Source organism: Gobio gobio, assembly GCF_949357685.1.
Source record: "Gobio gobio genome assembly, chromosome: 13".
Classification (NCBI taxonomy): domain Eukaryota; kingdom Metazoa; phylum Chordata; class Actinopteri; order Cypriniformes; family Gobionidae; genus Gobio; species Gobio gobio.
In genome coordinates this window covers 50,577,812-50,590,848 of record NC_137106.1, presented here as the reverse complement: position 1 = coordinate 50,590,848, position 13,037 = coordinate 50,577,812, and the positions used below count along the sequence as shown (strand labels likewise).

Below are 13,037 nucleotides of genomic sequence, written 5' to 3'. Positions count from 1 at the left end.
ATCCATTTTATTTGTTTACATTTATTTGGCAGTAAATTCAGGTAATTTAAGTTTTTGTTTTTTACTAAAGGTACAGCTGTGCAGCCACACACTGAAGAAGATGAGGAAGCATCACAACCCAGTGAGTGACTGGAATGAAAGTTGAAATAAATAATGCCTATAATTTTAACAGTATGGAGCTGTTTTTTGTTGGGGAATTTTTCTTGATAACTTCTGGCTTTCCACTACCTCCTTTTCACATCATGTTATTACTCTCCCCTGGCACACTACTTTCCTGTTTACAGTTCAAGTTATCTAACAAGTTATCCAACGTTACCAATTTAAAAATGTGTAATGTGATGTTAAACCAGATGCTTTTTTTTTTATCAATTTAGTCTCCCTTTTATGTGCTCCTCAGTCCCTGTTAAGTGTTCCACGGTGGGTATCACTGCTCTTCGACATGTGCAACCAAACAAGGCATGCTGGAAACAGTCACCCAGTACAGTCCAGCTGAACCAGGTTAGTTTTTTTTATTACAGTCAGTTTTCTGCTATCATTTTAAGACTAACAAAAACAGAGACATACTGTAGTACTTCACTATTATTTTTATAGCTAAACCATGCCTTAATGGAGACGGGACCAAAAAGGGAAATTTTGGCTTCTCTTGGAACCACAGTCCTCACCAGGAAGGATTTCTTTGCTTTAGGACATCATCGTTATGTTGAAGCAACAGTAAGAAGCAGCAAACATACTTGTACTTAAAAATACATATTTTACCATTTACCCATACTGCACAGTACAATGGTATGGGGTCTATTAAATATGTCCTTGAGTGTTAACATATTTTAAATGCATTTCTTTAAATGTTAACAGATTTTGAATGCCTGTCTTTTAGTTTTGAAGGACATTGCTGACCTTCAGGTAATGCAAAGAAATACCTTGATCAAATATTCTGTATGCATGATGTGTGTAAATATAGGAATGTGGTTCCTTATTTAATTGTTTCACTTTTACTTAACAGGGCATAATGGTTCATGTCTTTAATTCGTATGTGACGGCGACTTGGTTGCCTCCCTTGAATGCTGACCCAATGTCTAATGTTCCTGTGAGTATCATCAAGGTTTTGTAACTGAGGCAGTAAAAAGGCATTTAACAAATTTTTATATTCTAAATATCTTTTTTCTTTTTTTTAAGGATCTAGCAAGTCATGACTTCATTCTGCTGCCTTCCTGGAGTGTAAATCATTGGATGATCTGTGTAGGTCTCAAAATATTTTTTTTTGATATTCAGATAATCAGAAAATGTTTACACTTTCTGCTTAGTTATTTCATACATTGAAAATGTAAAGCAAAGTGTTAGCTCTTGACAGTTGATGTCAAAGTTACACATGTTTTAGATCATGAAGCCAAAAAAGAGGGAGATCTTTTGGCTTGATTCCTTCTGCGGAGCTGGCTTCAGTGATGTCCGTTACATGAACAGTTACAGGTCTTACTAATGAAATGTTCAGAGTTCATGAGTTCGGGGTTATGGTAGTTCTGTTTTAAACCATTTATCCCCATTTTGTGTTGTTTCCTTTTTTTTGCTTTACTTATTCGTTCGCATTTTTTTGTTCATCGTTCTCTCTGACTGTAGGCCCTGTAAGAATATCAGAGATTTTTTAAAATTGTTTTATACTTTCAAATTAGGCTTTGTCCAGCACCCACATAAGTTTGTCTCAAAATACTTAATTTGTCCGTTTTAATATTACATTTCACAGACAACTAGCAAATCATGTCAATCCTGGGCCATGGAGGGAGTACAGCTGTGACAACATTACAGTAAGCAGCAACCATTCCAAGCATAACAGTCCCACCTGCTTTTGATGCATTAACTGTTAACATTTCTATTTTTTAATTCTCAGGGCATTCCCAGACAACAGGATTCAAACAACTGTGGAGTGTTTATGTTGATGGTAAGTCAGTTTTGTAACCAATGTCACACCAGTAAGTATTATAAATGTCCTACATCAGAAAGATTGTGCACATTTATTTTTTTTAATACATATAAATTCATTTTAGTATACTATTGTACATTTCCTTTAATGTCTGGTCTAATGTGATTTAATTCATATTGTAGTATGCACTCTACATTGTAATGGAGGGGCGTTTTGATTTCAGTGAAGTAAGCCTTCATTTTCAAAAACTTTTCAATGTTTTTTTGAAAATCCAGTTAACAATAGCTAATCAGTGCTCTTTTTTACAGAGTGACATGATGACAATTAGAAGGTGGTGGTGCCTGCTTCTACTCAGTAATTACCCTTTGAAGTAAGTTAGATCAAGTTGTACTGTATGTAAAATGTTGTCAACTTGACCGTGAACATGGCTTTTTAGTAATAAGAAGTGTTTTTTAACTGTGGAGTGCAAATAAATTCATTACATATTTCAATCTAAACAAGTGGATTTCAATCCTGGCCCTCGAAAAATCATTAAGAACAAACTGTCTTCATGAGCTCTTTATATTTTACACATTTTAAGGTCAGATGCTGAAAGAAAAGCACCCCGGAAAAAGAGAAGAGTAGCGAGAGCAGGTATGGGTTCTGCTTTATTTCTTGAACTGCACAAATAACAGGGTTTTGAAAATAATGCCATTCTTATTTTTACTTTCAAATTTAGAGGCAATGGAAACACCCCTGCCTGTTGATGACTTGACCAAGGTAAGTATAGTATAAACTATCAATCTATCAGTTTCCCTTTTTAATAAATCTTATGTAAAGTTACATTTTGTACTAACTATTGGCTGTTGTTGAAAGATGCCACGTGAGATCCTGCGGCGGATCCTAATGGGAGTCGTCATAGTAGATGGTGATGTGGCATTCTTGAGGCTTTCACTGACATGCCAAATCTTCAGGGAAATTGTCAGCGATCCCAAATTTCGAGAACAGGCACACTTAATATGGCTGGACAGTAAGTCTGGTCTGTTCTGTTCTGGTCTGTCTGGTCTGTTCTGTCTATTCTGTTCTGCTAGGCTTTCTGTATTTGTCATGATTTTTTATTTTGTTGTTCATAAAGTAAGTCTCTTTACAGACAAATCCAATAACACTCACGTATGTTTGTCTAACATCTTTCTATAATGCATTTAAAAAATACTTAATAATATTGTCTTTGTATGACCCTGTACTATGACCCTGTTAATGCCTTTCTTCAAAAGGATTCAACATTGTTTGTTCTGTGTTTTATTTAAATTAGGTGTCGTGAACTGGTGTGCATTTTCCAGAAAACACATGGAAGAGTTTCGGGTGCCCTACGCATTATCTCAATGCTTGCACTGCACTGAAATTTTCAAGGACTGCCCACCTGGGTATGTCGGTGACGGCAGGAGGGGAGTCCTGCGTGGATTTTATTCCGACAAGGACTTTGAGGGCTACTGCTCTGTTGAATGTTTTTTTAATGATGGAGGTGTATTTCCAGAGTAATTAATTATATATATATGTAATTATTATATATAAAATGTGTGTGTGTATATAAATCTATCTATAATTATATACAAATAATATATATAAAATATTTATATATGGAGTTATAATATATAAAATGTGTGTATACACATATAAATATATTATATATATATAATAATTATATACAAATAATATATATAAAAAGATATATATATATAATTAGTATAAGTATAATATATAAAATGATGTGTGTATGTATATATATAATTAGTATAAGTATAATATATAAAATGATGTGTGTATGTATATATATAATTAGTATAAGTATAATATATAAAATGATGTGTGTATGTATATATATAATTAGTATAAGTATAATATATAAAATGATGTGTGTATGTATATATAATATATAAAATTATATATGTGTGATAATTTGTATGTGTAAATTTTGTAACTATTAGAAGAGATACCTGCTTCGTTTTAATAAAAGTTATCACTGTTATCAGTTTGATTTTTTTCTTGCATGCATAATATGGGATACAGAGACTGAAAATGTACTGTTTTGTATGTAGTCAGTTGAGTTTATGATAAACTTGATATTGTCATTTTATTTTATTTGCATAAATGTTTTACATGCAGTATTGCCAAAGCAACAGAAACTGTCCACAAATATAATGCAAAAAATAAACACCGTTTATGAGCGCTATTTATTCATATTAAACATCAAACATTTAAAAACGTTAAACATTTTAAATACTTACAGTCTACACAACAGTCTATGCTCACAGTGTCACAGATTTTAATATTTTAACGATTTATAAAAGATTTATCACTGGCCATCTGGAATTTTGGTATGGAGATAAAGGTTATGATTATACTTTCTTTGTAGTATTACACCACATGTGTGCGTATATTAGCACCGTTTTTGTTTTGTTTTTCTTGTGGCATGAGATAGAGCGCTTGGACCCGGAAGCGCTGCCGAGTGACGTCAAGCTTAACAACCGGATATGCGTGTCCTCCTGGCTCCTCCTCGCTGGAGCGTGCCGTTAGCTCCTCCTTGCTGGAGCGCTCAAACGGGGAGGAGCTAGGCGTAAGCTCCACCTATTTGCTCTGCAGCGAGTACCAAATGCAGCAAACGGCCAGTTGGCGACTACACACATTCCTCCAGGGTTGGTGACACCAACAGGCTCAATATTTACATAAACCCCTCCTCCGAGAATATTAAATAAGGGAGGGTGAGGCCATTTTGTATCGCGGCGCTGTTGTGGTATAAGTTAGTTAGGCTGGAGTGTTGTTGCCGCGATGCCGAGGAAACGCTGTTATTTCCATCCGGATTGCAGGTCTGGGGTACTTGCTCTGTTCAGCCTTCCTTGGGACGGGGGTGCGTTGCAGAGCGTTTAACACACAGCATGTTATATGCACGTGTGTTTGAGTCAGCGGGGAATCAGGCGCGCAGGGCTCTCTGCAGCACATCTAACAGAGGAAAACATCCACCGTCTTCGCGATTTCAATGCCGGATTTGCACAACGTCAGCTGCGTGAAAAAAACACTGCCGGTGCGTGGATGCACGACGCGCGCGCTGCACATTTCACGGAGGACAACACAAACTTCCACAAACTTCGCGAGTTCAATGCCAGATTTGCACAACGTCAGCTGCGTGAAAAAAACACTGCCGGTGTGTGGATGCACGACGCGCGCGCTGCACATTTCACGGAGGACAACACAAACTTCCACAAACTTCGCGAGTTCAATACAGGATATGCACAACGGCTTGTCCTGAAAGCTGGATTTACAAACAGAAGCTGTTCACGGGCCACAACCTGTAAGTCTGATTTATATTTCATCGATGTGTTTTCCTGTAATAGGTTGTAGCAAGGAAGTAAACAGATGACAACACTGTTCTGCAAACCAGTCTGTTAAATGCTCATTCATACTTAACGTTATCCGACGAACACCTAACGTTACAAACACTAACGTTAAAATCTCAACAGCGAACCTGGCATTAGTGTAAATGATTCTTTGATTAGAGCTTTTATGTATTGTTTATCTACAGGCATGCTAAACATGGTTCTGTGTGTGATTTGGCTAACTTACTAGTAAAGCCAGTGCTTAGTGTTCGTTTTGGGTTAATAGTTCTTGCGACAGATATTTGGCTATAATCGTTCTAAAAATACAAAAGTAACAGTGCCATTCAGTAGCGATCATTATAGATCCGCAGTCTTTACTCTTGAGGACTGAACAGGTTCTGCTCGATCATCTTCACTCAAATGTTCTCATATGGTTTTATTGACGCCGACCAAAGCACAGTCTCCAGGTATGGGGCGTGACGTTTCCGACAACGGTGCACTGCGGTTAGCGAATCAGAACACACTAGGCCAGCTAACCAATCAGAGCCCACTGCGTATTTTTGAGGGACTGGCTTCATACAACCCGGAAAGCATCAGACCGTTTTACAAGGAGGGACAGAGCAGTGTAGAATAAAGGTCAAATATATGAAAAATAAGGCAATTTTTTTTTAAACGAAGCATGAACACATGTTACAGTGCACCCCACAAACACAGTCAAGCCTTCAAAAGAATATGTTTTACCACCCCGTTAACTAATGTAATGTTAACAAATCAGACCATATTGTAAAGTGTTACAAACAAATATTTTACTCAGAACACCTCTTGAAATGAGAATATAAGTGTGCTTACCCCATTTTTTTTTAGTAAGAGTGGTTATAGTAAGATTTAATCTTAATGAACTACAGTATTTTCAGGTTATTTATATGACAATATGTAGAAAAATTACCTACCAACATTGTGATTGTCCTTTAGCTTAATCATTTGAAATAATAAAACAATATGATGTTCAAACTTTTGACTACTTTCTTTAATAACTACATAACACAATACTTGTACTTTTACTTTCAGTACTTGAGTAGTACATTTTAAAATAAACTACTTGCAATACTTAAGTACAAAAAATTTTGAATACTTTAGTACTTCTACTTAAGTGTGGTGCTTAAAGAGCACTTCAACTTCTACTCAAGTCACTTTTTTGATAAGGAACTTGTACTTTTACTCAAGTATGTGTCTCTAGTACTTTATACATCTCTGATGTTGCACTAGGTACACAAAATACTTCCCCTCAGCGTCTTTTTGACAAAAATGTCCTCATTGGAACCCATTAAAACTGCAATTTTTAATCCCATTGCCATTTAACTATAAAATTATGCAATCTTTGTTAATAGGCTTTTATTCTGTTGGCAGAAAATAGGCTAAAACAAACTTGCCCTCCAATAGAATAGATATAGACAAAACAGCATATTAATAGCCTAATAGAGATTGAACAGACTACTCCAAACTGCGATTATTCTGGTTAAAAAAATGTTTTTGTTGTTGTTGTTGTTGTTTTTTTTACAAATAAAAAATGTATGCATATAACATTTTATAAATTAATGTTTATATATTAATGAGACTAATAATAATTATTATATTTGATAAATACAAGTATTTAACAAAATTTGAAATATTACTATTACAATAACATTTTCATTATTTAAAAATAAATAAATAGAGCATTTAAGAATACATAAACAATATAATAATATTAATAATAATAACATTTATATTTTACAGAAAACTGCTGGGTTACCTGTTAATATGCAGACAGCATATGACTAAAAATCATTAGAAAGGTCTAAGGATTTAATGTAAAAAATAAATTAAATTCTGTGCTTTTTATCTGTGATATCAATTTCTTAAAGTCTATGTATTTAATATGCAATATGAGCCTCTTATGCATCCACTGTGGGGGAAAACACCTGTACATTGGAGAAAAACATGGATTGTCATATAGATTTATTTAGAGATGAGTATTATTTTTCTTATTTGTTACCCAAACGTTTAATTCATACTGGAAGCCAGAGGGCGCCCTTGAGCAGAAACTCCACATTAACCTCAGAGAAGTAATCGTTAGCCCCAATGTGAAGCTAGCGATGTAGGATAAACAGAAGATAGAAACGCTTTGACTGATGAAATAAACAAGACAATCAACACGACTGCATCAAGATCTGGTGTATTTGAGTTCTTCAAGCCTTCACTATTTTCATAATAATAAGGTATGCAGTGCTGATTGAGTGCAGACTTTATCACTGTATAGAATAATATAAAACAATGCATGTCTGCCTCATTCTGTCCAAAAAAAATACAACGTTCTTAAACGTAGACGTATTTTGCGGGCAGGTAATTGCCTTTATCACGGGATTTGTAGTTTTATCACCGCATATGTGTACCAACACCAATATCCCCCAGAATTTCTACAACACCCCGAACGAACGCTCTGAGGGCAGTGTAGCAAACACTCTAGAGCTCCGCTTTGTAGTCTATGATTCGACTCCATTTTGCTACTGTGTAACGTTAATAACTTTCTGCGGCCAGTGTTTTTGGAAATGAACAAGGATAAAACCCATTTTTTTTAGACCTAACTGAATGAACTTTAAGACCTCGGATGGAAATCAGGCCGTTTTTAAGACATTTTAAAGCCTTAAATAAAAAAAAATTATAATTTTAGACATTTTTGAGACCCCGCGGGAACCCTGTAATTTCAACCGCTTGACTGAGACTAATTTACCTCATAGAAAGTCGAGTCGTATTCCATTTAAAAGCTGGTGCGCACCGGTAACGTATTTGTATGTGTAATGTTAACTTCTCTCTGCCAATCAGATGCTCCGAGTCCGACTATAGGTGAAAAGTGAAGAATATGAAGCTGGTGGGCGAATGGTGATTATTCAAATACTGTAGCATGAAATGGGACATATCACTCTGGCTTTGACTTCCTGGCAAAACCGAATATCATCTTTGTCGCACTTTCAAAATAAAAGTTCCAAATGTACAGTTTTTGTCCCTGAGGTATAGGCTAATTTTTGGGTGGGACACATGCAGCATTTTCAAATATTGAGGGGGACACGTCCCCCCCATCCCCCCCGGTTCCTACGCCAATGGAGGTAATCATAATGCTGCGGTTATTTTAACATATCTAATTGCTGCCGTTATAACGGCACATTTCAAATGTTTGCGTGCTTTTCTTTCTTTTTTGGAGCGGTGATGAAATATCTTGCTCTTGTAAATACTTGCCAGTATTTCAGTAATACAAGTCTAGATCTTTCAAATGCATCCAAATAACAGCGAAACACAACCGCACGGTGCTCTGCAGGGGCCAAAAAGGATATAAACAGTGAATTCTGAAGTGATATATTATTGAAAACTCAGAGATGTGGATTCAGACGGCACCACACGACCTTGGTGTTTGTCAAACAGTAAGTTTGGTCATTCGGCCGGAGATTTTTACACGGGTGGTGGGAGAAAAACACTGATATTCTGGATTAAGACGACAATAAAATCACTGACTAGCCCCTGTAAATGATAAAGACACCTTACGACCGCTGGACAAACAATTACCGTCCGAATAGTGCTTATGAACCCTGACTGCCCGCCCATCGGTCTCGTTCACTCACCGGAGCTAAATCTTCTAAAATGCCGCGCGAGTGGGGCTTGAAGAGAGTGATGTGGCCTGCGTCTGCGCAGTGAGACCTGATGCAGCCCCTGAATGAGACGCACAGAAATACTGCAAAATAATAATAAAAACGCGACTTTTCGTCTCGTCTCATTTTCGTCAACGAAAATGAAGAGACATTTTAGCATAGTTTTTATTTTGTGAACCACATTTAGTCTCGTTTTTATTCGTCATCGTCACATGACCAGCATTTACGTTGCGTCTCGTCTCGTTTTCGTCACATTATAAAGGTTCGTTGACGACGATATTTAGTCATACTTTTCGTTGACGAAAACAACACTAGATACAGGAAGTTGACTGAACAAACTGCATGTTGCATCAACTCGTGTTTTAAAGTGTAATAAACTTAACACTGTAAGTTGACTTAAAGCTGCAGTCTGTAACTTTTTTGGGTTAAAAATTATCCAAAATAAATGTTTGAGCAAGTACATAACCAGCTAGCGTTATATACTATCTGCTTACCTTAGCTCGATTTACAACGGTAAGCTTGTAATAATGTTTTTAAAGGGTTAGTTCATCCAAAAATGAAAATTCTGTCATTAATTACTCACCCTTATGTCGTTCGACACCCGTAAGACCTCCGTTCATCTTCGGAACACAAATGAAGATATTTTTGTTGAAAGCTGATGGCTGAGAAAGGCTTCAGATAGGCCTCCATTGGCGTTCAGTACATTTACACTCACAAGACCCATAAAAGGCACTTAAAACGTTGTTACAAAGTCCATCTCACCACAGTGACTCTACAATAATTTTACGATGCGACGACAATAGTTTTTGTGCGCAAAAAAAAATCAAAATAACGACTTTATTCAACCTCTTCTTGTCTTCCGTGTGTGCCTCCACGACGCATGCGCGAGAATATGACGTAGCGCCGGTGTTCGGGAATCCATGAAATGCACACTTTAACCCCATTTTGAGAACTACGCCGAGACCTAAAGCACGGTCAATGTAGAATCCAACAGCTTAGATACGCGCGTCTTCCTCTGCTCGTAAACAAATCGCTTCTGGGTCATATGTCCGAACGCCGGATCTGCGTCATATTCTCGCGCATGCGACGTGGAGGCACACACGGAAGTCGAGAACAAGTTGGATAAAGGTGTTATTTTTATTTTTTTTTACGCACAAAAACTATTGTCGTCGCATCGTAAGATTATTGTAGAGCCACTGTGGTGAGATAGACTTTGTAACGACGTTTTAAGTGCCATTCATGGATCTTGGAAGTGTCAATGTACTGAATGCCAATGGAGGCCTATCTGAAGCCTTTCTCAGCCATCAGCTTTCAACTAAAATATCTTCATTTGTGTTCCGAATATGAACGGAGGTCTTACGGGTGTCCAACGACATGAGGGTGAGTAATTAATGACAGAATTTTCATTTTTGGGTGAACTAACCCTTTAACTAAGTTAAAGCAACAAGATGACCTGACTTAGTTAAGTTGAGTCAACTAATCTTTTTTTTTACAGTGCTGAGCCAATTAAAATTCATTAAAACAGAGGTGAGGCTCTGATTCACTAATACATGTGTCCAACTTTAGATTTGTTAAACATACATTATCTTTGAACTTGTACGTGATGTATGTTTGACCCAGTCACGAGTGGAGGGATCCCAAGATGTGCTTTTTAATTACAAATCATCTGTAACATGTCTCAGTGAATTGGATTATACATACAATTCTATCATTTCATCAAATTGAGAGTCAATATCAGAGGGTAAGTACTGCTATATTTATATGTTTTAACCTCTACCACTCAACTAGATTGAGTCAACACAAAGAGTCATCACAAAGAAGAGTGCAAGGTGTGTTGTTGTATTTATATTTTTTCTCTTGTCATCCATTGCAGGTGACTTTTAAGGTAAAGGTGATCCAAAGCCAAAGTACTTAAAGTAATTTTGTTAGAGACTGCAGCTTCTTAAAGGTCCCATGGCATGGCATTTTTCTATTATTTTATAATGATTCCTGTGGTGTTCTTATATTGTTAGTATGATTTTTACATCAAAAAATGTCATAATTTAGAAATAAAAGGCATTTTTTTCTATACTGCTATTACATCTCTGGCTGAATGCCCTGTTTCAAGGGGCGTGTCTGCTGTGAGACTTCAGTGAAAACGCCCACTGTTGTGATTGGCTGACATCTTTGCATTTGAAATGAGTGTTATATTATGTTGCAGAGGGGGCGTGGCTTAGCGAGGCACTGCACGCATTTTCTCCACATTCTCTGGGCGGGCAAAGCAGAGGAAGGGGAGGTAACCTTTCCTGGTATGATGTCATAACAGGAAAATTCCAGATCAGCTCGTCTGAGCTGTCATTTTCTCAAAGGCAGAGAAAGACAGCCAGAACTCGGTTTACACCCATCAAAAATTCTAGCCACTTGGGGACCATATACAGGCTAGGGGAACTCATATTAATGTTAAAAAACCTCAAAAAATGAAATTTTCATGACATGGGACCTTTAAAAAATACTACATTCACCGCTGCAGACACAACAGCCACAATGGAACTGAAGAGAGAATTTCAACAGACTCATGGTACATGATTTCAAATGTTTCAGTGCGTCAATATCAGGACAAAACATCTTTAAATACAACTAAAGACACAATATTCAATAAACTGACCTGCCAGGACACCGCATATCCCGTAGAGAGCACCACCTCCCAGAGCCTCACAGCTGACATCTGTGTCACCATAAACATCATCCACATCTGTCCACGACAACATCAAATATCTGTCCCTTGTCTGTTTGGGGTTCAACTTCATAAAATTGTGTGTAATGTTGTGTCATTTCGATTCTTTTATAAGGTAAGTATTGCACTCGTTTTAAATCAGAAATAAGTGTGTTTTTGTTCATCTGAACTCCTGTTCATTTTCAGTTCATCCTACCTGTCCTTCTGAACCTTTTCTATTTCTGCTGTTTTTGTTCTTCTGGCTCTGCATTGCTCTACAGCCCTTCTGGGGCTCTGCCCCGTAAAACAGCTTGCATTTCTTGTTCTTTCTTTTGTCTTTTTCACACTTGTGTGACAGAGATTAGAAAAAGAGAGAGTTTTCTGCACACTGCCTGGCAAATCTTACTCCTATCAGAAGAAGCTAATATAAAGTTGGTTTGACGTTGAATGTTAGACAGATATTCACCCGCTAAAAAACCCGCTTGGATTGGATGACAATAATGTATAAAATGTTTTACCTGAAAGGTATTAGGATGTATAACTGAACACAGATGACAGTTTATTTGTTTTAATCCTCCTCAATGTTTTCAACACAGAAATGCTCCGGAAGTGACCCACTGGTGTTTAGGCCAGGTAGGGACCGTCTACAAAGTATGTAGACATGGAAGTGGAGGAAAATCAATGATTCACCATCTCCTTGTGAGAGATGGTATCTCCCAAATAATGAATCTCCCAAAATGAGCATTTTATTCCAACATTTGGCTACTGGAAACATTAGGGCCCTTGGCCAAAATGTATATCCTGTGAAGACTAGCATGGAAACAATTTGGAGTGTCATTCTTGCATTAATAAAGACAACATATATCTGCATTTCAAAAGAACCTACCACATTGTTTACAACATAAACAGTGGAACACTTTTCACGATATTACATCTTTGGTCCTCACACATTGTAAAGGCACCATCTTCGTAATGCAAAATGGAGTCCTGAGCTCGCGCATTTCTGAACTAACTAACGTTAACATTTCAAACACACAATCAATAGAATACTTGCGTCTGCATACTATTAAGCATATATTATAACATAATTTCAATGTATTTTGACTAATTATTATACTTGATACCTGAAAAGGAGAGAATATTACAATCACAGAAAACTTGTGCTGTTTCTCCACTGCAAGCTTTATGTAGAATGGAGAAATCCCACAAGCTCCCCACCTAGTGTTCACGCAGACCAGAGCAATCGATCGTCTAACTTGTCATGCCAACTAACTGATCACAGATAAACTCAGAATAACCATAAACTACATATTTACATTTTATAAACTTTTCTACATATTCAAAATAGCAATTATATATATATATATATATTAAAGTGTACACAGACTAATGCATTTTTAAAA

General features: G+C 36.7%; 1 protein-coding gene and 1 long non-coding RNA gene across 2 annotated transcripts; both read left to right on the top strand.

Moving 5' to 3' along the window:
- The first annotated feature begins 1,680 nt into the window (after positions 1–1,680).
- On the top strand, positions 1,681–2,708 carry LOC307136123. Its single transcript, XR_013817740.1, has 5 exons — positions 1,681–1,796; positions 1,880–1,961; positions 2,221–2,282; positions 2,493–2,545; positions 2,631–2,708. It is a non-coding gene; the product is annotated as an uncharacterized lncRNA (long non-coding RNA).
- A 59-nt stretch (positions 2,709–2,767) lies between these two features.
- LOC307136041 (uncharacterized protein) lies at positions 2,768–3,430 on the top strand (the record flags this gene model as incomplete). The annotated part of the gene is made up of 2 exons (XM_079832787.1): positions 2,768–2,921; positions 3,204–3,430. The coding sequence occupies 2 exons, from the start codon at positions 2,768–2,770 to the stop codon at positions 3,428–3,430; spliced, it is 381 nt and encodes a 126-aa protein (XP_079688913.1).
- Between the last annotated feature and the right edge of the window lie 9,607 nt (positions 3,431–13,037).